The 25,501-nt window shown below is 60.3% G+C and overlaps 1 protein-coding gene and 1 long non-coding RNA gene across 3 annotated transcripts; both read left to right on the forward strand.

The window, feature by feature from the left end:
- The first annotated feature begins 5,449 nt into the window (after nucleotides 1-5,449).
- Nucleotides 5,450-8,812, forward strand: NTN3 (netrin 3). The gene is made up of 6 exons (XM_032846023.1): nucleotides 5,450-6,377; nucleotides 6,449-6,637; nucleotides 6,728-6,877; nucleotides 7,020-7,070; nucleotides 7,205-7,279; nucleotides 7,509-8,812. Exons 1-6 carry the CDS (start codon nucleotides 5,450-5,452, stop codon nucleotides 7,847-7,849), a joined length of 1,734 nt encoding a protein of 577 aa, XP_032701914.1. The 3' UTR covers nucleotides 7,850-8,812.
- A 269-nt stretch (nucleotides 8,813-9,081) lies between these two features.
- On the forward strand, nucleotides 9,082-25,497 carry LOC116860121. 2 transcript variants are annotated; one of them, XR_004381273.1, is made up of 3 exons: nucleotides 9,082-9,099; nucleotides 24,112-24,230; nucleotides 25,441-25,497. It is a non-coding gene; the product is annotated as an uncharacterized LOC116860121 (long non-coding RNA). The 2 variants fall into 2 exon arrangements; XR_004381274.1 differs by lacking the exon at nucleotides 9,082-9,099 and adding an exon at nucleotides 9,214-9,659.
- The last annotated feature ends 4 nt before the right edge of the window (nucleotides 25,498-25,501 follow it).

Genomic DNA, 25,501 nt, shown 5'->3' on the forward strand with positions numbered 1-25,501 from the left:
GGTAGTTGTCAAGAGAGGTTATCAAAGAGACGTGACCACCTGCGGCCCCTGGAGCTGGATCTGGGCAATGGGAGGCTCCTCACTCCCTCCCCGTCCTTGGAATATGGGTTCCACAGCCTTTTCACTCCCAGAGCCTGCTGTGAGGACCCAGCCCCGAGGTAGCGCCGTGGGGCTGAGAGCGCCGGCACGGTGACAGAGCCCAGGGCAGGCCTCCCCCGACACCACCTTTTAGGCTCTGGTGGGCAGGTACGGGGATGTAAGCTCCCTTTGCTTAGGAACCCTGCCACCTCCCCACCTGGGGTGGCCCGGCTCTTCCTTCAGCCCACGCCTGCTCTCTGCCTGTGCAGCCGGTCTCAGATGACCCCAGGAGGCTCCCGAGGGGCCCGCAGCAGTAATGGCCCTTACCCCTGTGGCTGGGGCGAGGACAAATTACACAGTGGTAGGCCCTGGGGTGGCCCGGGAGGCCATAGTGTTCTTTAAACAAGTCTTGCCTAGGCACCTGAGCCAACCAAGCACAATCCTCAGAGCTGGGACACTGGTCCTTTGTGTAGCTAGCAATGAGCAGCAGGGAATTCACACCAGCCTCTGCTCTCGGGGGACCCAGGCCCCGAGCCAGGCAGCTCCTGGGGCAGGCTGGGTCTTCTGAGCGCCAGGCAGGGTGTCACAGGTGTGGGGCATGAGCTGAGTGATGCTGAAGCAGCCTTGGGGCTGCCCCCACAGGCCAGAAACCTTGAGTAATGGAATCCCAGGTCTTGGCGGCTGCTGGGGACTAGATGACAGACCAAAGCAGGAAACCTAAAAACAGTCCTCATTGCAGTAAGGGGCCTGTAGGGAGTGGAACAGCTCTGTCCACTGACCAGGGCAGGAACAGGGAAGGGGGAACCCAGAGGTGGGGAGCTGGGGGACAGCTAACCCCCTCCAGGCCACTTTGTTGCTACTTCCAGAGACCATGCCCATTGATCTGGTCTTGAGGAACCTTTCATTTCCGGGGTGAATCCCCCACCCTGCTACTGGCCAAAACCCATTTCCATAGCCAGTGGTCTCCACCATAATTATTTTAGTCCACCAGTCCACTTGGTTTACTGGACCTTTGCCCCCTGAGGGCAGGGATGCTGTCCACCTTGGTTCCTAGCCAGGCCCAGATGGGCACCCAGAGGTTGCTGATTCAATGACCCTCCCGTCAGGACCCGTCCTCCGTGTTGCCTTGTGGAGCGCTGTCCGCACCTGGGCAGGCAGGTGGCGCCCGGAGCATGAGGGAGAAGGAGGGCAGAGGTCTGGGTTAGCGCCCCTTCGACATTCGCGCCCGCCCACCCTGATTCAGCGCCAAGCCGGGAGGCGGCGGCGACCTCCTCTCCCCGGCGTCCCGGTGGCGTCACCGCATCCCGGGCCAATCCGCTCTGACGTGGCGGTCGAGGACCGGAGTGGGGGCTGCGCGGGCGCCCACACCCACCCTGAGCGCGGGCCCCCATCGGCGGCATGAGCGCGCCCGAGCCCCCGCCCGCGGCGCCTGCCGAGCCCCCCGCCCCCTCTGCGCCCCCCGAGCCCCCCGGGGCTCTGCGCGCGCTGCTTTTGGCCACCGGCGGAGTGGGGGGTTCCTGGCCGCGCTGCGTCCTGCCGTTCGGCGTCGTGACCCTGCTGGCCGGCGCCGCCGCCACGGCCATCACCTTCTCGCTGCGCGGACCCCACCTGGACCTGGAGCAGGGCGTGGCGCTGACCACGCTGGGCGCGGGCCTCGGGCTCCTGGCCGCCGCCTTCCTGTGCTGGCGCGCCCGGCGGCAGCGGCGGGCCGGGCGCGCGGGGCGGCGGGAGCCGGGGACGTCCTGAGCCCGCGCGCGCGGCCCCTCCCCAGCGAAGTCACCGGGAGCCGGACGCCTCCTCTCTCCGGACCTCGCCCCGCCGGGGCGCGCAGAGCACAGCGAGCGGGACGCGAAAGCCCACTCCCCAGACCGTTCCTTCCTAAGCCCTTAGGAGGCCAAGGGGGTGGGAGCTACGAGCCATTTCCCTCTGCTCTTCGGACTCGCCTCTCCCCACTCCTCCCAGCGTTGCTTTTCAGCGTTCTGCTTGGCGCGCAGAGTCGATCGCCACCGCGGAGAGGGCCTGCGTGGCACGGGGGCCTTGCCCGGGGAGCAAGGTGGGGGATGGCCGCGGACTCGGCAAGTCCACCCTCCTGGGGTGAAGCAGATTGTGCTCCCCTCCCCATGCCGTCTGTCTTCCCTGCTCGGCCGGAAGCCCCTCTTGGCATAATAGACGCTCAATAAATTTGTGTGAAATGTGTACAAGTGGTGGCTTGCAAAGGTCTGGACAGAACAGTATGTCCTGGGCTGGGCCAGGAGTGTTGGGTCAGTTCACCTGACAAGGAAAGACCCCAGGCGCCTGAGGCCTGGGACTGTCTGGTCCCCTGAGTCCTTTTCTCCCTGGACAGGTTCTCTGTGTGCCCCCAAAGCCAGCAGCTGTCACTCTGACTGGGGATGGGAGTGGACTGACAAGGTGCATGGGGGGCGGTGAGAGGGCGGGGTCTCCTCTAAGGTGCCAGGATGGACCAGGACCAGCGGAGAAGGGTGAGAGGCCCCAGAGGCTGGGGACAGGTGGCACAGTCCACAGGACTGAGTCCAGCAATGAGCCCAGACTGGGGGCTGCAGAGAAGGCCCTCCCTCACTCTCATCAGGCCATCTGCCAGGGCCATCCTTAGGGGCCAGAAGAGAATGCGTTCAGGGGGCCATTCTGGGGGAAGAGGTGGGGCTGCCTGCAGCCTCCTCCCTGGGGAGGTGGTGGTACTATAGCCCTCTGGGCCCAGAGCTTTCTGCTTGCTAACACCGACCAACGCTCTGAACACTCGTGCACGCAGCAGGCTGAGCCCTGAGGGCCTCCTTCCACCCACACCAGAAACCACCAGATGTTCTGCAGACCTTAGCCCCAACTCCCGGGGAGGCTGGGCTGCAGACAAAGCCTGCAAGTCTGACGCAGGGTTGGAGGGGAGGCTGCCCCCCGATTTCCTTTCTTCCCTCCTGCGTCTTGAACTCCAGACAGCCAGGGACTCCCTGGAGGCTCATCTCGGGCTCTGTGGAACCCTCGTGTTGGGCCTGGGCATCTCTCCCCACTGCGGCCAGCTAGTCACCCCTTAGCTCCTAACGGTCCCAGAAGGATCTGTCGCAGCCGGTACTCTCTTGCCAGGGGCTCACTCTCCCCAGGCTGGGGTTGAGGCTGTTGATCAGAAAGACTTCGAAGAGGGTGGCTGGGAAAATGCCGTTTTTGAACTTGACTCATGCTGGAGCAGACTGGGCTCCGGGTCAGCGCCCTCATTTGTCCACGGCTATCTGTTGTAAGGGGAACCTTTTTTTTATCTCGAAGTTGAGATTAGGTGCCATGGCACCTGGGGCAGAGGGGACCCACCGACCCAGCAGCCCTGCTGCTGCCAAAGGCGAAGGGAGAGAAGCCAGCAGCCCCTCTGACTGGATTCTTCCCAAGCCTCCCATGATCTCATCAGCCCCTGCACCCCCCCACCCCTGCATTTGTGAGGGCTTGACCAGAAGGTGCTAGTCACTTCAGGTGTCCCATCACCCTATCTTCCTGGCTGCTCCATCCTCTTCTCTTTTGGTTTCCCTTGGGAGGCTCCAGGGTCCCCCTGTCCCTACTCTCCTATACAGCAAGAAGATACTGCTTCTCTCTACCTTCTTCTTGTAGAAGAGGCAGCTCTGCCAGCCCGGACGGATCCACATGGCAACCTCCATCATCTGCTGGGCCTGGCCTGAACTGAAACTTCTCATACTTTCTCCCAGGTCACACACGTTCCCGTGTTCCCTGGCCCCTCTGCATGCAGCCAACTCTTCCTGCTTGCCCCCCTTCATCAGGGGCTTACTGGTTCTGGGGAAGTGGTCTCTATCCGGAGCAGTTCTGGTCTCTCTTGACTGGGTCAATCTCGGCTACATCTGCCCCATCCCCAGCTGGGGCCCAGACTGCCCGGCTGGGTTCCTGCCTCAGTTTCCCTACTCAAACCTGCCAGCATGTGGTCCAGGCTCAGAGGTTCTGACATGTGACCAGGCCCTCCCCATGGGCCAAACTCCACTCCCAAACCACTACAGGGGTCCTCGACTGCTGACCAAGAACCCGAACCCCACGGGATCCAGTTAATTAGTGGGCTCCCCTCCCCCAGCTTCTGCTTCCTCCCTGCCAGCTCTAGGGGCTGGCCCCATCTCAGTGATGCAACTAGATGGAGACCCAGAGATGCTGCGGGACACGAGTTCGGCCTGATCTGGGTGGCATATGCCAATTTCATTACTTAGGCAAGCTCCAGTCAGATGGGGAGGACACATCCTTCCTGAACATAAAGCAAGAAGGACTCAAGGCTGTGGAGTCCCTCCCTGGCTGCATCCAATACCTTTGCAGCTCGTCAACCCCCCCTCCCACCCCCACCACCAAAGGCTCAGCAAAGTTGAGTAACAGTCCGATGAAAAAAACTAAATCTCAGGTTAAGGAGCCTGAACCACAGAGCCAGAAATTGGAGCAGCTTGGTTTCAAAATCAGACCTGGTCCCAATTGTGGGTTTTTTTCTACTGGAGCCGACCACTGCTTGGGGACATCCCATAACCACCAGCCCTACTTGGCTGCTACAGCCCTGAGTGTTCCCTGTAGAGACCCAAGGGAGCATCAGGGCACCAGCCTTCAGATGGAGGGCCCAGCCTGCCAGATGGGCCTGAGGGAGGAGGCGGCCAGACCCCCGCCCAGCACGTGGCACAGCCCCAGGAGCAGTCAGGGCCTGGATGCAGGCCGGGGACCCTGCTGGGTGGTCCCCCACGGGCTGCGTGGCTGAGCCGCCCCCTCCAGACCCCTCCCGCCGGCGCATTCCTGGCTCCCCGGCCCCTCCCCCGGTTCCCGGGCCTCCCAGCCCCCTCCCCCGCTGGCCCAGCCAGTGTCTGAATCTGCTTCTGATTCCGGCTCTGCCGACGAGGCCCCCTCCCCTCCCCTCCCTCCTTCCCCGGCCCGAGCAGCCCCGCCCCCGGCTGGGCCCAGGCTTGCGCCTACTGCGCCCCCCACCCCCTCCTGGCACAGCTTGCCCGCCCTCGCTACAGCCGGGAGGAGGCGGCGGCCCGGGCGCCCGAGGCCCCGCCCGCCCTCGGCCCTTCCCGGGAGGCCGGGAGACCTGCTCGACCCGGCCCTCGGTGGGTGAGTGCAGCGGCGGGCGACGGGTGGGGCCTCCGCGGGCGGAGGCGCCGGGAGCTGGGGCGACTCCTGTCAACGCTCCAGGCCCAGCGGGAGGACGCGCCAGCATCCCCGCTGTTGCGCTTGGCCCGGGGCGTGCCCGCGGCTGCTCCCACCTCTTGGCCTCGGCTGGGGCCGCCCGGGATTGCGCGGCATTGCGGGCCAGCGGGCAGAGCCTCGGATCCGGGCTCTTTCCCCCCGAGGGCAGCGGCGTGGGGCCCGGCGGGCTGGCTGATTCACCGCGTCTCCGGCCATGCCCGGCTGGCCCTGGGGGCTGCTGCTGACCGCGGGCACGCTTTCCACCGCGCTGAGCCTGGGGCCGCCAGCGCCTGCCGACCCCTGCCATGACGACGGCGGTGCGCCCCGCGGCTGCGTGCCCGGCCTGGTGAACGCCGCCTTGGGCCGCGAGGTTCTGGCGTCCAGCACGTGCGGGCGGCCGGCCACGCGGGCCTGTGATGCCTCGGACCCGAGGCGGGCACACCCTGCCGCCCTCCTGACCTCGGCGGGGAGCACCACAAGCCCTGTGTGCTGGCGTTCGGATTCACTCACCCAGGTGCCCCACAATGTGACTCTCACAGTGCCTCTGGGCAAGGCTTTTGAGCTGGTGTTCGTGAGCTTGCGCTTCTGCTCTGCGCCCCCGGCCTCGGTGGCCCTGCTCAAGTCACAGGACCATGGCCGTAGCTGGGCCCCACTGGGCTTCTTCTCCTCCCACTGTGGCCTGGACTACGGCCGCCTACCTGCCTCTGCGGACAGCCCACCTGGCCCAGGGCCTGAAGCTCTGTGCTTCCCTGAGCCCCAGGTCCAGCCTGATGGAGGTGGCCTTCTGGCTTTCAGCGTGCAGGACGGAAGCCCACCAGGCCTGGATCTGGACAGCAGCCCAGTTCTCCAAGACTGGGTGACTGCCACAGACATTCAACTAGTGCTCACAAGGCCTGCCGTGCTGGGGGACACCAGGGACTCCGTGGCCATGGTCCCTTACTCGTACTCAGCTACTGAGCTCCAGGTGGGCGGGCGCTGCAAGTGCAATGGGCACGCCTCAAGGTGCCTGCTGGACACCCAGGGCCACCTGATCTGCGACTGTCAGCATGGCACCGAGGGCCCCGACTGCGGCCGCTGCAAGCCCTTCTACTGCGACAGGCCATGGCAGCGGGCCACGGCCCGGGAAGCCCACGCCTGCCTTGGTGAGGCCTTGGAGGGTGGCCTGGGGATCCTGGACCAGGCCAGCCTGCCCCTGACCCATCCCTTCCTGCAGCTTGCTCCTGCAACGGCCATGCCCGCCGCTGCCGCTTCAACATGGAGCTGTACCGACTGTCCGGCCGTCGCAGCGGCGGCGTCTGTCTCAACTGCCGGCACAATACCGCAGGCCGTCACTGCCACTACTGCCGGGAGGGCTTCTATCGCGACCCTGGGCGTGCCCTGAGTGACCGCCGCGCTTGCAGGGGTGAGCCTGCCACCAGCTACCTGCACATCTTCGCCTTCTCGTTTCCCGCATTCCCACATGGGCTTCTAACCATCCTGTCTCTGTCCTCAGCATGTGACTGTCACCCTGTTGGTGCCGCTGGCAAAACCTGCAACCAGACCACAGGCCAGTGTCCCTGCAAGGACGGCGTCACCGGCCTCACCTGTAATCGCTGCGCCCCTGGCTTCCAGCAGAGCCGCTCTCCAGTGGCCCCCTGTGTTAGTGAGTGACCTTGCCCTCCTTCCTTCAGCCACCTCAGCCAAGGCCACCCACGCCAGCTCCCTGCTGGTACCGGCTTGTCCCCTGAGCCCTCCCCGCACATGGTCCCTCTTCAGTGCAGGCCGTTCTTTCATCCTGTTCGCAGAGACTCCTGCCCCTGGACCCACTGAGGAGAGCAGCCCTGTGGAGCCCCAGGGTGAGTGGACCCAGAACAAGGTCCCAGATTGGCATGAGCGTGGGGGGGGGGAGGGCTATGGGTTCAAGGAGGGGAGGAGGAAAGGGTGGGGTAGGGAGGTGGGGATTCTGTGCCAGCCTCCACACCCCCTCCAGACTGCGACTTGCACTGCAAACCAGCCCGGGGCAGTTACCGCATCAGCTTGAAGAAGTTCTGCAGGAAGGACTACGGTAGGCTCCTGCCCTCACCCTCTCGCCTTGCTCTTTTCCCTCCCTGAGCCTCCCACTATCGCTGCCTCTCGATGCCCACCCCCACCCCAGCGCTGAGTGCCCCCCACCGGGTTCGGTCCCTTTCGCGCCCCCCGCTCCCCACACCGCTGGCGCTCTGTGCTCCTCCGCACCGCCCGCCCCCTCACGGCTCCGCCCCACTTGACCCCGCCCCCTCTCTCCCTCCCCGCAGCGGTGCAGGTGGCGGTGGGCGCGCAGGGCGAGGCGCACGGCTCGTGGACGCGCTTCCCGGTGGCTGTGCTTGCAGTGTTCCGGAGCGGCGAGGAGCGCGCGAGGCGGGGGAGCAGCGCGCTGTGGGTGCCCGCGCGGGACGCGGCCTGCGGCTGCCCGCGCCTCCTGCCGGGGCGCCGCTACCTGCTGCTCGGCGGCGGGCCAGGGACCGCGGTCGGGGGCCGAGGGCCCGGGCTCAGCGCGACCCGCGGGAGCCTCGTGCTGCCTTGGCGCGATGCGTGGACGCGGCGCCTGCGGAGGCTTCAGCGGCGTGAGAAGCGGGGTCGCTGCGGGACGGCCTGAGCCCAAAGCGCGGGCGGGGCGTTGCCTCCACTTCGAGGCGCACGTTCATCCAGTGCATCCGCCCGCAGAGGAGTCTTTGCTGGCGTCGCGCGCGTCGCCATCTAGGCCCTCCCCCGACCGTGCCCAGCGACTCCCTCGATGCCACGCGCCCATGCCTGCGAGGGCTGTGACGGACGCAGCGACACCCCGCCCCGACAGAGAGGGATGTGATGGCCCCAAAGAGCTGCTTCGAGGCTCCCTTGGGCAGCTGCCATCCCATCCTCGCATTATCTTCCCCCTCCAAGGGACACTGCGATCATCCCAGAAGGCTGGGAGCGCCCTGGGGGGCCGAACTACACTTCGAGGCTCTGCGAACACCCTAAGGGCCGCTGAGACTCTCCCACCTGCGATGCAGTGACCCCTCAGAGCGCATTTTCAGCTTTCTAAAAAGGCACCGTGACCCTCTCCCAACAGATACGAACCCCCTTGTGATGCCAGGACCCACTTAAGGTCTGAAAACTCCCCAAGGGCTGCGGGGGCTTCAACCTTCACGGACTCTGATCTCCACAGACGCCCGTGGACCCCCGTGGGGCTCGGGGGCACTGGCTCCCCCGCCCCCTGCCGGGACCCGCAGAGGGCGCTGTGACTCCTCCCCCAGCGAGGACGACCGCCTCCGGTCCCCGTCTGCCCGCCTGTCACCTCCGCCTGCCCTGCCTCTGCCGCTTGGGCGTCCGGGTCCCTGTCCCCGCTGCGTCTCTGCCCGAGTTCGGCCCCTTTCTTGGCCTGCTGTGTCCCTATCCTGTCTCCGTCCGGCTGTCTCTCTCGGCCTCGGCCTCAGGGCTCCTCAGGTCAGGTCCCGCCCGTAGGACCCCCTGCGCACCCTCTCCGCCTGCTCGGGACCGGACGTCGTGTCCACGCAGACGAGCGTTCCCCGGTCTACGCGTGACCCGGCGGGGCGGCGACTCTGGCTGGCAGCCCTCTCGGGTTCGGACGCCCCCAGCCTTGCCTTTGTTGGGACCCCGCATCCCCCGCCCACTCGGCTTGCGCCCCTCAGCGCAGGGACCCGATTCTGGCCAACGCCGGCTCCCGCGGCCCGGAGGCAGGGCGCCAGCGCGCATGCCCAGAGCCCGCCGCGGCAGAGACCCGCGGACGCCCGGGGTGGGCAGCCGGCGGCGCGTGCTCGGCGGGGGCGGGGCCGCGTGCGCGCGTGCGCAGAAGGGCCCGCGCTCAGTCGCTCGGCCAGCTGAGGAGAAGCGGCGCGGCGGGCGGAGGTGGGTGCGCGGTCGGCCCAGCGGGCGGGGGGCGTGACGGCCCGGCGCTGTGCCGGGTCGCCGGCTGTCACCGCGGCGGGGGCGTGCTGAGGGAGGAGACGTGGGGCAGGGCTGCAGGGCCTCCGTCCGAGGCGGGGCGCTGGGGCCGGCAGTGGCGCGGGTAGGGGTCCGGACCCCGTGCGCCCGGGGCCCGCGGCCGTCCGCCTGGCCCTGCCCGCCCTCCCCGGGCTGGGCCCAGCAGACCGAGCGCCGGGCGCGAGGGGCCCAGGGCAGGGCCCATCTCAGCCCCGCCCGACGCCCACCGCGGGGGCAGGGCCTACGCCCCCCCTTCCCCCCACCAGCCGAGGTCCGTGGTCGGCCCAGGGCGAAGCGTCGGAAAGAGCTGTTCCTGTGTCACTCTTTTCTCGGGGCACTTTCCGGTTCTGCGGGGTAGGAAATCCTCTCCTGGACTCGAAATTGCAACAGATTCTCTGATAACGTTCTGCCCTTGAAGACCTGCAACTGCTCTCCTCTGGGCCCTCTGCCTGCCCCCCATGACCCGCCGCCCACCTGCCGCCCAGGTACCTGTCTGCCCAGCCTCGGAGCCCTTGGCCTGGCTGCTGTGCCAGGCGGCAGCCATCCTCCAGGCCTTGCCGGCGGAAGGGAGCGTTTCGGCAGGGCCCCTGGCACTGTGCTTTCCGAGCCTTGAGTAGGCACAGCTGGAGGTCGGGCACAGGCTGCACCCGGTGTGGGTTTTCTTTGGGTAGGGGTGCCGGTGGCCTGGCTACAGGTTTTCATTGATGACCTCACTCCATACAGGGACAGACGCCGTGGGGTTCCTGGAGTGCCACTGGCTGGGCTGACATTAAAGGCCAAAGGTTGCCTAAGAGCCACCTGGGCTATGGGGAGGCCCAGGTAGACTGTTACGATAGCAGCGTGCACGGGAGCCGCAGGCCTGGTGGCCAGTAGCTCTGTGGCTGTGGTGGTGATGCTGGCGTTCTGGTGTTTGCCCATTTTCTTATTCCTAGTCAGGAGACTGTCTGCCTTTCCGGGGTCAGTAGAAGCACTCGAAGCTGGTTTTCATTATTTCGATGTATATTTGGTCAGGTGTCAGAGGGCGAATTACAAAAAACAAAAAACACCCCCTCTGCCCCCTCCAAAACCCCATTATTCAACAGATGTAGCTGTTTCCTCCAGTTGAGGATGAGGACTCGCACCAGACCCCTGTAACTGTTTGCTTAATTGTCCTGGAGCCAAGCATGCAGGTCCTATTCATTTGAAGGGGTACAGGTTTTGAGAAGCAAACCCAAGTAAGAAAACTTCAGGGAATCTCGCCAAGGTTTTGCACGTAGCCCTAGCCGGGGGTGCAGCCCCTCACGCGCTTCTTTTGCTCTGAAGGTTGGTCCTTGACTAATCTTCTCAGCCCTCAGATTAAGTCTTTACGTGAAGCGCTTATCGGGTGCAAGTGGTCTGTTCGGAAGCTTGTCTCTCCCTGTGAATAGGGTGAGAGCCGCGTCACGTTCATCTTTGCTCCCTTATTATTGTCCGGCATGGAGTGGGCAGGCGGGTATCTCTGAACAGCTTTGAAGTGAACCGAGGTCCTGAAGCTAGCGTAGTAATTCCCTTCTGGCTTAAGGGTGACCTTCGGGGAACGGAGGCGTCACCTGGACAGGCTTCTCATAACAGTAATAAAATTCACCCCCGAGTCTGCAGGTTCACCTGCAGGTGGGCCCCAGCACACCTGCCAGGACCGTCCAGCAGGCCAAGTGACCTTGGGTACACCGTGTTGCTCCTAATTCCAGTTGTGGTCTGAGCCAACCTCAGAAGACATATTTAACTGTTTGCTTTTAGATGGTTTCTGGTTTGAAGTACGTAAGAACAACAAAGCAGGTTATAAAAAAGCACTTAACATTTACCCTGTTCAATGTTTTACCCGTTGAAGCATACCTTTCCTGTTATGACAACTCTGTCCGTGGGAGAAAGAATCCCTTTTCAACTCAAAGACGCAGTTTCAGTGGCTGTTGCAAGTGTCACTTTCCAAATGGAGATAATATCAAAGGGGGAAAAAAAAACCACCTCAGGCATTTTATTAAGAATCCACTTGAATTCTTTATTCGGTGCTTTTCGTTATGCTTTTAACACAAATTTATCGAGATCCTACTGTCCTTGGTACAAGGAGGCCCTATGCGAGAGACCGTGTGCCGGAGCTGGCCACACGGGGAGGACGGGGCCGCTGTGTGGGGCCGTTGGGGGAGAGCAGTAGCCTCTGGCTGTGCAGAGGGGAGAGAGCAGCAGCCTCTGGCTGCCCTTCCGTAGGGATTCCTAGGAAGGACTTGAGCTAAATTTTCACAAAAGAATAGATGTGGCGAGGCCGTGTGAGGGAAAGAGGCTTCTAGGCAAAGGGACCGTGCGTGTGCGGAGAGAAAGGCCTGATGATCTCACTACCCTGTAGTTGAAGGAAGGGCCTCGGGAGACTCCGGAGGTCGGGGAAGGTGAGGCTGGTGGCAGACTGGGAAAGAGAGTTTGAGTTCCAGGCTCAGGTTTGAACTTTACCCTGAGAGCGGTGGGAAGCAAGCCCCCAAGGGGTCTCGGGTTTGTGAGTGGCTGACGTGATCGTCCTCTCCGTGGGGGACCGGGCAGCGGTAGCCGTGTTGGGTGGTGAAGGCCTGCACTGAGTCAGAAGCCGTTAAGGGGCCACAGAAGCCTCCCTAGCCGGATGTAGGCCCAGCGCAGAGGAAGGGTGCCGGGGGACAGAAAGGAGAGAGGGACCGTGGGACAGGCAGCTGCAGGGAGGGGAAGGGCCAGGGAGAAGGGAGGCGTAAGGAACACTCCAAGAGTGGGTGACAGCAGTTGGCGGCCCCGTGCCACACACACAGGGTGCTGGAAGGAAGCTGGTTTGGGGGAAGGTGACAACTTCCGGTCTGGCGATGTCGAGCTGAAGGTCAGTAAGGCTTCCCGGTGGGAGGTGGGTGTGCATTAGTCTAGAGCCAGGGAGAGCATCCTGGGCTCCGGAGCGTTCGCGGGACTCCTTCCAGTGGTGCTGAAGCCGCAGGGACTGGGCTGGGCCTCCCCAGGGCTGTGTGTGGAGTAAGCAAGAGAAACCTGGAGGGGTCTGAAGTTTTATGTCCGTACGGGAAGAGGGTGAGCAAGGTAATGGAAGTCTGATTCATAAGCCCTTGCCTTGGGGCCTGGGGGCAGGATCGTGGAGTTCAGTTTGTTGGTTAGAGTAAACCGCAAGTCTAAGATCCTCAAGGTGCAAAATCAGATGATTGATGCCAGGGGGCTTCCTGTCTCATGGCTTTATGTGCCTTTTGGGAAACCCAGATTGTCACTTATCTCAAAGCATCCCGTTTTCCTCTAGACCAGGGGTTGGTCCCCTCAGAGCATTCTTAGTTAGATCTCTGAAAAAAGTATTTTTCACACCCAGAGACTGATTCAAAGTTACAGAATTCTCGAGGCTCCCTTGCTGTACCTCTGGGACCCCAGTTTCTGTGTGGTACACCAGCATTAGCAGCAAGCAGGACTTGGGAAAGACTCTCGATGCTCTCTTGAGCAAGTGTGTGGTGCCCCTTCTGTCTTCTCCCACACCTGGGGGCTAAGGGGGAGAGGGTGGGGAAAGGCCCATGTTGCAAAAGGAGCCTCTCTCTGCTGTCAGGTGGCATAAGCCCCACAGGGCTGGTCTGGCCTTCAGATAAGTGCACAGTGGGCTGTTAGAAGTTATCTTTGTCTGTGAAGGAACATGCTCCTCACTTAGAGCACCCGAGACAAGATCTCATTCTGTCCCATGGCGGTTATGTCCCCCCAGCTGGCTGTGGGACCTTATCAGTCTCCCCTGGGTGTTGCACAAGGACCTGCTGGCAGGGGTCACATGGGAGTGGTCATGGTTTCTCCCTCCAGCCTCCCTTGCTGCTCTCCCTTTTTACAGGTGATCAAGAACATACTAGATATGGCTTGGCCTGTTTCCCATAATCTGAAACTGTGTCTGCCTAATGGTTACACAATTTTAATTGGGTACCACACACAGGGGTGTTGCTTGCTCATGGGCGATTCTGTTACCAATAAAAGCCTTACTGTGTAGTATTTTAAATGTAGTTCTTACCTGCTCCCACTGAACACTTCCCTCCCCATTCTGTCCCTTTAGCATTTCCTTGTATCATTTTGCAGGGGTTCTCTCTCTCCAGGAATTCCTTGTCCAGCCAGGATCATTCTAGCTTTTCAATCTTGGTAAAGCTGCCGGACTTAGAAAGACCCAAGTGTACGCATTAATTCCTCCTGCCTCAGACAGCCTTCCCCGCCCTTTGGGGCTGTCCCTCCCCACTGCCCAGTGCATGCCAGGCCTTGGTCTCAGGTCCTTTGGCTTCTGGGATGCGGTGCAGCTGGACTGTAGGACGTTTAGTCATCTGCGCTGTGGATGGTGGTCAGTGGCCTGTCCTCTTAAAAAGACTGTAGGGCTCACTGCCCCGAGTGGCTGTGCCCCCTGATACCCTGTCCTGGGCCCAGGCTGTCACTTCTTCCTGGGCCCGGGTCTCCTTGTCCCGCAGGACCCAGCTGAGGCACCTGACACCCTGTGCTTTCCTCTCTGCGCACCTGCGTCTGGGTTGGTGTGGTCCAACCCTCCACGTCCCCAGGGGCAGCGGCTCATGGAGAGCTTGTGTCTTTGTATCCAGCACTTGGTACCAGGTGCCCAGGAAGTGTTTTGAATGCCTATTAACATGATTATGACTGCAAGACTCCCTCTCGCCCCAGCTTTGTTGTCAGGTCTAAAAATACTTGCTCAGAACCTGCTCTGTGCCCAGCCTTCTGAGGCACACCTGTGACAGGCACCTTGCTTGGAATTCAGACTGGTTGGAATTCTGATGCTGCCAATGGGCGAGACCTCTTCTGCTTCTCATTCTGTGTAGCTGGCTGATGTTTCCCGTGCCCTGGGGGTGATTGCTCACACCTGCTCTTGGGAAGACCCTGTTTTGCTGGGAAGATCCAGATCCTGCATTAGCAGACCCCCATTCCAGCCTTAGCCCCTGCCTGTGGGCAGACCAGGCCAGGCCAGGCTGGGGTAAAGGTGTTTGACCCAACAGAGGGCCATAGGGGACTCTTTGGAGTGCCTAACAGGGACCTGTTCCAGGTCCTGTGCCCTTGGCTTAGGTGTCCTTGGTAAGACCTGCATTTGAACTTCTGCCTGGAGACAGGCAGACAGGCCAGCCAGCTGTGCTGTGATTAATGCCTTGTTAATGGTTACACCCCTTGTCCCTGGCACGCGCCCTCCATCGTGTGCCACCAGCAAAGGCCACTATCCAGCTTCCCAGAACTGGCTGCCTGGTAGTCACTGTGGAGTTGCCAGTTGCCATTAATATTTGGAAAATCCCTGTGTTCTGCTTCAGGGTCGAGGCAGAGCACAGCCTGTGCTCCGGTGTTATATGCAGACACCTGCTGTGAAGGTCACATGTATAGCACAGGTTGGCAAACGTTTCTGTTGTTACTCTTTAGAATTAAATTTTCCTCTTGGGCTAAAGTGGTTTGGGATTTTTCTGTGTCTCCATGTTGCTTTCTCTCGGTTCCTCCTTCCCGGGTACACGGCTATGGCGGGAGGCCCCTGGACTCAAAAGTCATCATGTAGTGGAAGAGCTGGACCCCTAAGCCCATCCTCACACCAGCGGTCCCACAGTTAAAGCCGTTTTTGCCCAAGGAGGGATCACATGCAGCAAGGGCACCCTCAGCCCTGCCTGGGAGGCCAGGAAAGGCAGGTGAAGGAGATTGGTGTCTCCTGCTTTGCTGCCGCCTCCACAGGGGTTGTCCAGTCCCCACACACCAGGGCCAGATCCTGAAGGGAGGGCGGGGCCAGGGAAGGATTTCCAGTGCAGCCCAGAGCTGCGTTGGTCATGGGGAGTGTAGGGTGGTAAGCGTCGTTCAAGAAAGCAGTTGGAGGTATAGGACCTGAGTTCACAAGAGGATCTTAGGCTGAGCAGAGCGTGGACCCTGTGAAAGCCACATTTAAGACTCGCGGGCGGATGGGAGCAGGAGAGGCCCAGCAGCTGAGGGGTCAGGAGGGTGGGAAGCGGGAGGCCTCCGCAGAGGAGAGCTGAGAGCAGCGGGGTCACCCATGCATGCTTCAGGGTGATAAGGACCCAAGGGTGTCCCTGCGAGGTGGGCACACCCACTCTGTCCACAAGCTTCACTGGGAGGGAAGGAAGAAGGAGCCACAGGGGCAGAGCAGCCCGTGGGTTCTTAGGGGATACTACGGCAGATGGGGTGCCCGAGAGGGGAGAGTCAGGGCCCAGGAGACATGCAGACTGAGGGGCAGAGCGGGAGGGCCGCAGGTGGGTGTGGAGCTATCAGCTGGGGTGCGGCTTCAGAGAGCCTGCTGGCCAGGGGCCTCTGAGGGCTTGGACCAGGGCAGCCTCATTTTTCCCCTCCAGCTGGTGTGCAGGTGCAGAGAAGTGTGCTGTGGGGCCGGCTTCACCTGTGGGTGTGCCTGGTGGTCCAGGGGGGAAGATCGGAGGGGCTTGACAGGCAGGTCTAGGGCGAGGAGGTGAAGCCAAGTGGGGCTGCTGGGTAGGGGGAGGGGTGGGAAGAGGGAAGGGCATCATGAAGAGCCCTTGGATGGGGTCATGAGAGAGTGGGGTGCACATGACACCCATCTCTGGCACTTTCAGAGCTGATCAGGATGTGGATGAAGTGATGTAAAGTGACGTAAAGCTTCTAAAGCTGGGGAGTATCAAGCCAAGGCTGCCTGCTCTGCCCCCTCATGCTCTGCAGTGATGGTTTTGAGCTGAGTTGGGGGGCCAGGAAACCAGGACCCTGGGGGGCAGGGTCTGAGGAGAGCCCAGACAGAGGGGGGCAAGGTCTGGGGAGAGCCAAGATAGAGGGGGACTGGGTCTGGGGAGAGCATAAATGGGGTCGCAGAGTCCGGGGAGAGGTCAGATAAAGGGGGACAGGGTCTGGAGACAGCTTAGATAGGGGCGGGTCCAGGGAGAGCTCAGCTAGAGGGGGCAGGGTCTGGGGAGAGCACAGATAGAGGGGGATGGGGTCTGGGGAGAGCCAGGGTAGAGGGGTCAAGGTCCAGGGAGAGTTCAGATAGAGGGGGGCGAGGTCTGGGGAGAGCCGAGATAGGGGGGACAGGGTCTGGGGAGAGCCCACGTAGAGGGGGAGCAGGGGCGGGGGAGAGCCCAGATAGAGGGGGCTGGGACCAGGGGAGCCCCTGCGGTCTGGCCAGAAGGGTGAGGGCACATTCAGAGAGAGGATGAGGAGGTGGTGCTATGGATCGAAGGTTCCAGAGCCAGAGGAGTGATGGGAGTGGGGGAGGTGGGTGAAAGCGGGCCAGCACAGTAGGAGAATGTGGGGGATCAGTGACTGTGGGCACCCCAGTCAGTGACACCGTCACCACCACTGTCTGCACAAATGGAGTCCTCTTACAGCCCGGGGCTGAGATGGGGAGATGCGTACCTGCCCCCTCTTCCCCTCCCAGGTTCCACACTATGACCTGCAGCTTTGCCCCGTGGCCTCCAGCATATTCCTGCCAGTGGAATGGGGTGTTTTCCTATTCTCCCCACAGATGGGTGGGAAGACTGGGCCTCGTGAGGAAGTCCGATTTGACTCAGACTTGAGAAGAAGGTTCCACAGTACTGGGAGAGGCTGGTCATCTCCTTCCTTGGAATGTGCCCTGCTCCAGGCCTATGGCCAGGCCCATCCCTGCCCCTTCCGTCTTGTAGGCCAGATGGCCTCAGGGACCTGTCCCAACCCTCCACCTCTTTCCACTGTCCTCACCTGAAGCTCCACTGGCCATGTCTGCCATTCCTGACTTGCTAGCGCCCTTCAGGCTGCCCCCCGCCCCACAGACCCTGTCTCGTACCCAAATGCCCCATGAGCTGAGCTCTCCCTTCCCACTCCGGCTGTCTTCCCCGCTTGGCACGCTGCCCAGTGGCCTCAGCCCTGAGCATCTCTGGGTCAGGCAGCAAACACGTCTTTCTCATGCACACACCTGAGGGAGGGCTGGAATGGGGCTGTGTCACCGCCGCATGCCCGTCTCTAGTTCCAGGCGGGAGTCACGGGCTTCCTCGTGCTGTTGTCCCCTGGCTTGTCTGTAGGCTCTACCTTGAGAGAGACCCACGGCCTCTACAGCTGCGGGGCTCCCTAGAGACTGAGAAAGCCATGGATTCCACCACCTGAGAGGGGAGCAGCTCTGTCCCACGGAAGTCTGTAGCCCCAGAGCCAGGCGTGTCCCTGTCCTGCTGTCCTGCTGCACACGCACACCCGTGCCCCTCCCCACACACACGTGCACACACACCTACACGTGCACCCACACACACGCACACGGCTGGGGCCGCCGGCTCCCTCCTGTCGGTTCTCTGTTTGCTAGTCTTGCTCCCTGAACAGACGGAGGATTGCTCAGAGCAGAGGAAATGCTGAGCCATAGCCGCCGACCCCAGCGGTACAGCGCCCGGTCCTGTGCTCGGTGACTCAGGCCCAGCAGGCCCAGCTCTGGACCCAGTGCTGTTCGCAGCCGAGGTCGGGGATGGTGAGAATCCCTCTGCACGCGGCTGCCCCTTGCCCTTTGGTGGCGACCAGGGCTGTGTGTATGCGGCTCCGTGAGGCCGACCCGGTGACTGATGAGTCTGGGAGCCGGCGTTGGCGCCTGGGCGGGCCCTTGCCTCCAACATGAGCAGCTCCGGCATTAGCCCGGGAGGCGTGTCTGCCATACCAGGCCTCCGCACTCCAGCCGGAGCACCCCGGCTGCTCTGCCGGCCCTGCCCCTGCCTTGGGTCAGATTCTCCGTTCCATGCTCGGGTGTCTGCCCCTACCACTGGGTCACCTCGGCTGGTAGAACCTACCCCTGGGCAGTCTGTTTGCACCCCGTCTCCTCCATCCTCCCCGGCTGGCCCTACCCCACCCTCCCCGCGCCTCTTCTCTGCACTCAGCCCTCCTTCCTCGGCCGCCAGTGGAACGTTCCTCACATGCCACCTTCTGCTTAGGCTCTCCTACGGATCCCGCTTGTGTGGGGCTGATCCAGCCTCCCAGGACAGCTGGCACACATGGCTGTCGGTTCCCTTCTGTCCCAGCTCTGGCCACTCCCCGCCCACCTCAGCCTCCCCGCCTTGGCGTGCCCTCCTCGCTCTGCCCTGCCCACTCTGGCACCTGGCCTGCTCCCTGTCTCCGCACACTCAGCGCCCCTCCCGTCGCCCCTTCTGCTGGGCTCAGGTGGAGCCGGTGCAGTGCCTTGGTGGCCCCTCAGGGCACAGAGACTGTACCTCAGCAGAAGCCTGCCAGACGAATAAAAGGGGCAGGAGGAGGCCTGGCCTGGAAGGGGGGCACGGAGCCCGTGGTAGGTGGTTAAGATGGAGTCACCCAGGCTTCATGTGTGTGTGACTCCTTCCTTGTCATAGGAAGGTGAGATTCAGGGGCACCTGGATGGCTCAGTCGGTTAAATGTCTGCCTTCGGCTCAGGTCATGATCCCGGGGTCCTGAGATCAAGTCCTGGGATCAAGTCCCGCGTTGAGCAAACTGCTCAGCGGGGCGTCTGCTTCTCCTTCCTCTGCCTCCTCGCCCTGCTTGTGCTCTTTCGCTTTCTCTCAAATAAATATAGTCTTAAAAAAAAAAGAAAGCGAGGTTCATAGCCAAGAGTTTGGGGAAATCATTTTCTCCACTTAAGAGGTGAGAAATGCAGAGGTCGTGACTCCTCAGACGCTGGGCAGTGTTTGGGGACAACAGAGGGGCCCTGGGAAGCCAGCCCTGCACACACTGAGGAGAGCGCATTGGGGGCGGGGGGCTGACTGTCCAGGTGGCCTGTGATCCCAAAGTGACCGGGGGTTGTGGGCACGGCAGGGGTCGCCATGAGCACCCCAGAGGCAGACAGACCTGGGGCGGTTGTCCCTGTGCTGTGGCACTCGTGGTTACATCTCTGTACTTGGTTTCCTCCTCTGTAAACTGGAGCCAGTCCCCAGGCCCTTGACTTGTCCTCAGGACTAGGGGAGCTCGGACTGCAAGGCAGAGTCAGTTGGCGGCCAGCAGCCAAGGGCCCTGTGCTCTGCAGCCCCTGCGGACTGAGATGGGAGGGGTCCGGCTTGGACGGGGCTGCTGGCTCGTTGTTCCTCAGCCTCTCCTGCCCCACTGTCACGCAAGGAGGTCTTGTCCCTCCCACCATCTCTGCTCTGTCTTCTTGCCTTGCTTCTTAGCCCAGCCAGTACCTTCTCTTCCTGTTGCCCTGGAGGACAGGGTTGGGGTTGATCTGAACTCCCATGGGGTGCACCCAGCAGAAGTGTCTCCTCCTAGGAACTCCCTCCCCAGAAACAGCCGTCCTGGTGGGGCCTGTGGGGAGGACCCCCCCGTGCATCAAATCTCACCACAGCCTAATGTCAACCTGCCTTTGGCTTACCCGGGACAGAGTACATGGCCAGAGGGCACAGTGGTCATCATGACAGGAAGGGGAGGCGGACCAAGCTGTCACCAGCATAGCAACATCACATTTGGGGGAAATGGGGGTCACTCATTTCCACTTAGAGTTCTGGATTTTGTTTTAGAGTTTACTTAGAGTGAGCAAGTGCGGGGAGGGACAGAGGGAGAGAGAAACTCCAGCAGACTCCGTGGTGAGCTTAGAGCCTGATGTGGGGCTTGATCTCAAGACCCTGAGATCACAACCTGAGCTGAAACCGAGAGTCAGATGCCTAACCGACTGCCCCACCCAGGGGCCCCCAGAGTTCTCTTTTATTTTTTACTTTTTTATTTTTTTAAAGATTTTATTTAGGCACCTCTTTTATTTTTTATTAAGAATAATTTGCTTCCTGGGGCGCTTGGGTGGCTCAGTGGGTTAAAGCCTCTGCCTTTGGCTCAGGTCATGATCTCAGGGTCCTGGGATCGAGCCCCGCATCGGGCTCTCTGCTCAGCAGGGAGCCTGCTTCCGCCTCTCTCTCTGACTGCCTTTCTGCCTACTTGTGATCTCTGTCTGTCCAATAAATAAATAAAATCTTTAAACAAAAATTAAAAAAAAAAGAATAATTTGCTTCCTTTATATAGGTAGTCTGGACCCTCAAAACAGGCACGGTGTTTGTGAGGATCACTGGAGGGGGCTTGCAGGGGTGGGGGAAGCAGGTCTGTCGAAGAGGCCCTTTGCAGCGACTGTCCCTAAAGAGCGAGCCAGGGTCTTGGGTAGGCCTGTGGGAGAACCTCCCCCACCAGAAGGAGCCATACTCAGGCCCCTCTGCAGGACTGATCAAGGGATGACCCACCGGGTCCCTAGCCCTCCCCAGATGTCCCTGAGCCTGTACCAGGCCAGGGAACTCTGTGGAGCAATAAGGAGACGCCCCAGGGACATGTGAGCTGCCTGTGAGCCAGACTAGGCTGAGTGCTTTCTATAAACAGTCTTCGTTAATCCTCATAACAATTGGCTTTTAAGTACAGTGGTTGGATCACATCCTTTCCTGCTTCCGGCTGTACCTAGAAGGAGATCCAGACTCCTCCCTGTGGGCGATCTGGCCCCGGAAGTCTCTGCTGCTCTTTGCCTTGCTTGCTGTGCTCTGGCCATTCTGGACGCCTTCCCCTTCCTGGAGCTCACCAGCGTGCTCCTGCCTCTGGGCCTTTGCACTTGCTCTTCTCATTGTCCACAGTGACCTTTCCTCAGCTCTCTTGGCTGCTTCCTTCTCGTCACTTGAGCTCAAATTGAGAGAAGTCCACCCTGATTACTCTAGTGGTCGTCGCCTGCTGGGGACGCCGTGTCCCCAGGTGTCTGAAGCCATCAGTCGGTTTCTGGTGAATCTGAAAGGATATCAAAAGGAGTTTTTTCAGTTTTCCCGGAATTGGCAGGCTAGGCCCAGAGCCGAGGACAGAACGTACCAAGTACTTCCCTACATGCCAAATGCAGGGAGCCACAGGCAGCGGGAGCCAGCCTCCTCCCACGGGGCTGGTCAGAGGTGTCCCCTGAGAACCAGCCCAACCCCCGCCCTGTTGCTCTGCAGCAAGCCTGAGACGGGTGGGGGGGGGGTGGCGTTTAGGTGAGTGCAGCGTTTGTGATCAAAAGTCATTCCCCCGCTTCTGCATTGGAGGCCCAAGGAAGGGGGTTTATGTGGTGGCAGGGCCCCATGGGCCGGGCGTCCAGAACAACCAGAGCACAGTGGCAGGGGTTGTGTAGCAGAGCCATGGCGGGGAGCATGGATGAGGGGACATGAGAGAGAGTGGGGTGTACTTGTCTGCTGGGTGTTGCTCACACCCCAGCCGGTGAACCCGGAGCGTGAGCTCACCCCTCCTAACCCCTGGTGTTGCAGGAGGACCCATGCCCATGAGGTGGGGTATACTTATCAGCTCTGTCTCCTGGGTAGGCACGTGTCCTTTGGGGAAGAGGCATGGGTCGTGTGAGGTTCAGGCTGTCAGAGCTGGACTTGGAAGCCAGGCCTATCGGACTCAACACTGGACCATCTCCCGCACTAGCTCCTGCCTCCCTTCTCCACACTGACCCCTATGTGTGGACGTGGAAGCCTGGCCTCCTTCCTCCTTCCTCCTTCCTGGCCCCTGGGGCAGCCCCGGGTGGGGGGGGGGGGGCAAGGGGAGCAGAGGCCCTGTTTCCCACATCCCGACAGTGTTGTGTGGTAGCCGCAAGCTGCAGGAGGAGAATCTGGGGGGACAGACAGGTCAGCTCCAGAGCTTACCTCCAGGGCACCAGTATTCAACCCAGAAGAGTTTTTATGTTCTTACATGTTCAGTGTGTTTCCTATCCCTGGACATCTCTTTGCCGGTAGCTTACACCGTCTAACATGGTTGTGAATGAGTGTGCGTGTCAATCGAAGGAAAGGTTTTGTGGGATATGCGCTAAAACGTGCGTAGTGATTGGCCTTAGGTAGAAGACGGGGTAGGATTGAGGTGAGGGACTGGAACAGGGCTTCACATTTCTGTTCTGTCCTTTTGTATTATTGGCCCCTTCTGTGACGATGCACTCCTGTTTATTTTTTTAAAGATTTTATTTATTTACTTGACAGAGAGATCACAAGTAGGCAGAGAGAGAGAGGGGGAAGCAGGCTCCCCGCTGAGCAGAGAACCCGATGTGGGGCTCGATCCCAGGACCCTGAGATCATGCCCTGAGCCGAAGGCAGTGGCTTAACCCACTGAGCCACCCAGGTACCGCTGCATTCCTGTTTAAAAACAACAAATAAGAAAACCACCGTGAATCTGGTGTTACAGGTGCCTAGAGCAGTTGCTGCAGGCCTGGCCTGCCCACCGCGGAGTCCCCTGCTCTGTCTCGGGTGGGGCTGGAGGAGAAGGCCTGTGGAGGCCCAGGGAGCACACCCCTGCCTCGGACTTCCTCCAGATCCGGTGTGCCCGTCCCTAAGCTCTTTGCTGCAGCAGACGAGACCACTGAGTGAGTGGCTGAGTGAGGCTCAGTGCTGTCTAGCCCGGCTCTTGTTCTGCTTATAAACATGTTTACTGCCCCGAGAAGCAGCTGTTACTTTTCATACACACAGGATGGGTCTGGGGTCCCCTTCACAGGTTAGCGGGCCCAGAGCCTAGAATGAAGGATGTAAACCCTATAGGTGGGGCCCCTGCCTGGTTCAGCCAAAAAGCGTGCCACTCTTGATCTCAGGGTCATGAGTTCGAGTCCTGTGTCGGGGGGTAGAGAGGACTTCAAATAAAGAAATAAAAACTAAAAACAAAACAAAAAAACCCAAGCCCCACAAACCTATAGGTAATTTGCCCATGGGGGCTGTGGAGTGCCACCTGGGTGTGGCTCTGGACGTGGCTCTTTAGGGCCTGGGGACGGGCCCGGCTCCTTTCGCACACAGGGCAGAGCAAACTTACCGGCTCCATGAAGGCGTCTTTTCCTCTGGAGAGGCAGGCTCCAGCCCAGCAGCAGGCCAGTCCCGCTGTGGGTGAGGCACTTCTTGGTGGGACCCGTGAAACGGGTGTTGCCACAAAACCTTAGGTTAGCTCATCTTTTCTGTGGGGGGAAGCTCGGAGAAGAGCAGCATTGATAGATACATCTCCAGGAGAGCTGGAGTCTGGGCTCTGGCAGACCCCGGCACGCCCGTGTTCGTAGCAGCATTGCTCCCGGGAGCCGGGAGCGACCCGTGCCAGCTGACAGATGGGGGGTAAACACAGCATGTTCCGGCCACATGTGGAATATTCTTTAGGCGTAAAGAGGAAGGACATTATGATTGGGGGAGGGCAGGATGGACAGGTGGAGCACAGAGGTACTCTAGGGCAGTGAAAATACTCTGTATCGTGAAGACACATGTCCTCATACATTCGTCCCGCCTCCTAGAAGGTACACGAGGAGTGAAGCCTTGTCACCCTGCAGGTTTCACGTAGCGATGGCATGTTCACGCAGACTGCTAAGTGCTGAGCTGCGCTGGTGATGCACGAGTCTGGGGGGAGTGCAGGCAGGGGGTGACAGATCTCTGTGCCTTCCTCTCCACTTCTCTGTGAACTTGAAACTGCTCTAGGAAAATAGTCTTGGGGCCCCCGGCTGGCTCAGGTGGTAGAGCGTTCAGCTCTCGCCCTTGGGTCAGGAGTTCCCGACTGACGGGTATAGCTAGGACTTACAGAATAAAATCTTAAAAAATAAATAAATAAAAATAAAGAATTAAAAAATAGCTTAAATTAAGAAAAATTATGATGCACGCTATAAACGTGGATGAGCCCTGAGGGCGTAGTGCTGAGTGAAATGGAGCAGACACAAAATGACGAACGTGTACGATGCGACTTCTGTGAGGCTCTAAACCTGTCCCGTTCGTAGAGACAGAGATAGAAGGGTGGGAGCCAGGGGCTAGGGAGGGGGCGTCCGTGTTTAATGGGGGCAGAGTTTCAACTGGGGAAGAGGAGCACGACCTGGGGACTGACAGTGGTGAGAGCTGCAGGACTGTGTGAATGTTCTGATGTCTCCGGACTGGGCACTTGAAAATGGCTAAAATGTAAATCTTCTGTATATTTTGCCACAATGAAAAACAATGTATCAGGGGGCTTTCTCCAGCTGCCTTCTCACCCCTACAGGTTTTCTACTGTGTATCTTTAATTTCCACTCCTCGTTCTTAAGGCGTGACTTCCTTTTTATATTTTCAGATGAGTGTTCTAGGTACAGGAGAAACCGGAATGATCTGGCCATTTACTGAAACCCGCTAAAGCAGAGCCCTGAGCCCTCTGTCCCCTTGTACCGTCCCAGGCGGAAAGGCTGGTCTGAGGTATGAGGCAGACGTAGCCGAGGGCAGTAGCCTTTGGCAAAGACAGATGTTAAGTTGGGGTCCCCTGCACTGGTGACCTGCTAGCTAGAGAGAGATCGCACCGCGTACCCATTGGGTACCGTCTGCCTGGATCTCTGTGGTTCCCCACAGAGGAGGGGCCGTACCGAATCCCCCAGGGCCTCGGGCCCATTCAGACCCAGAAATGTCTTCATGGAGAAGCTATGACTGCTTCACTGGGTTTCGCAGCCCTCATGTCTGCTCCCCAGCTGCGATGTCTCTCCACCCGAAAGCTAGCTAGCATTTCTAGAGAGTTCAGGTCTGGCCTCTGCATGCTGATGTGGGGTGGGGAGGGGCAGGGCCAGTACCCAGTGGAGCACAGGGCCAGAGGGCCAACACCTGATGGGGCGGAGACCAAGCATCTCTTGACTCGCTGGGGTGCAGTGGTCCAATGACCACAGGGTAATATGGGGGGCAGGAGGGGGTACTGGTGGGCCTCCCCCACCCTGTGGAGAGCTGTTTTGAGTGGGTCCATCTGGCCTGGCCCTTCGGGGAACTCAGCCCTAGCCTCTCCTTAGTCTGTGTGACCTACTCTGGTAATAGCATAAGACCCATGGAAAGAAATTCTACTGCAGAGTTCATAGTGAATTCTCAAAGTATCTACTTATCTTATATATATTTTTAAAAGATCTTATTTATTTATTTGCGAGGGAGAGAGGGAGGGAGAAAACACTAGCCAGGGGAGCAGCAGAGGCAGAGGGAGAAGCGGGCTCCCTGCTGAGCAGAGAGCCCGAGGCGGGACTTGATCCCAGAACTACAGGATCATGACCTGCGCTGAAGGCAGATGCTTAATTGACTGAGCCACCCAGGCACCCAATATCCACTTACCTTAAATGGAAACCCATCAAATACTTTATAGAAAGATTAAAACAAGAACACGTTCTTTAAAACATGAACCTTCAGGGCGCCTGGCTGGCTCAGTGGGTTGAGCCTCTGCCTTCAGCTGGGGTCATGATTTCGGGGTCCTGGGATTGAGCCCCGCATCGGGCTCCCTGCTCAGTGGGGAGCCGGCTTCCTCCTCTCTCCCATTTGTGTGCGTGCACTCTCTCTCCCTCTCTCAAATAAATAAATACATAAATTAACCTTAAAAAAGAAAAACCAAAAAACACGAACCTTCGTACGGATATATTAAGCCTGACTTTTAATCCAACAGGGTATGGGGTGGCAAACTGGTTAGCCGCGAGGCCTCGGAGAGGGGGCTGGGGATTTCAAAG

Source organism: Lontra canadensis, unplaced genomic scaffold, assembly GCF_010015895.1.
Source record: "Lontra canadensis isolate GAN:19392208 unplaced genomic scaffold, GSC_riverotter_1.0 scaffold171, whole genome shotgun sequence".
Classification (NCBI taxonomy): Eukaryota; Metazoa; Chordata; class Mammalia; order Carnivora; family Mustelidae; genus Lontra; species Lontra canadensis.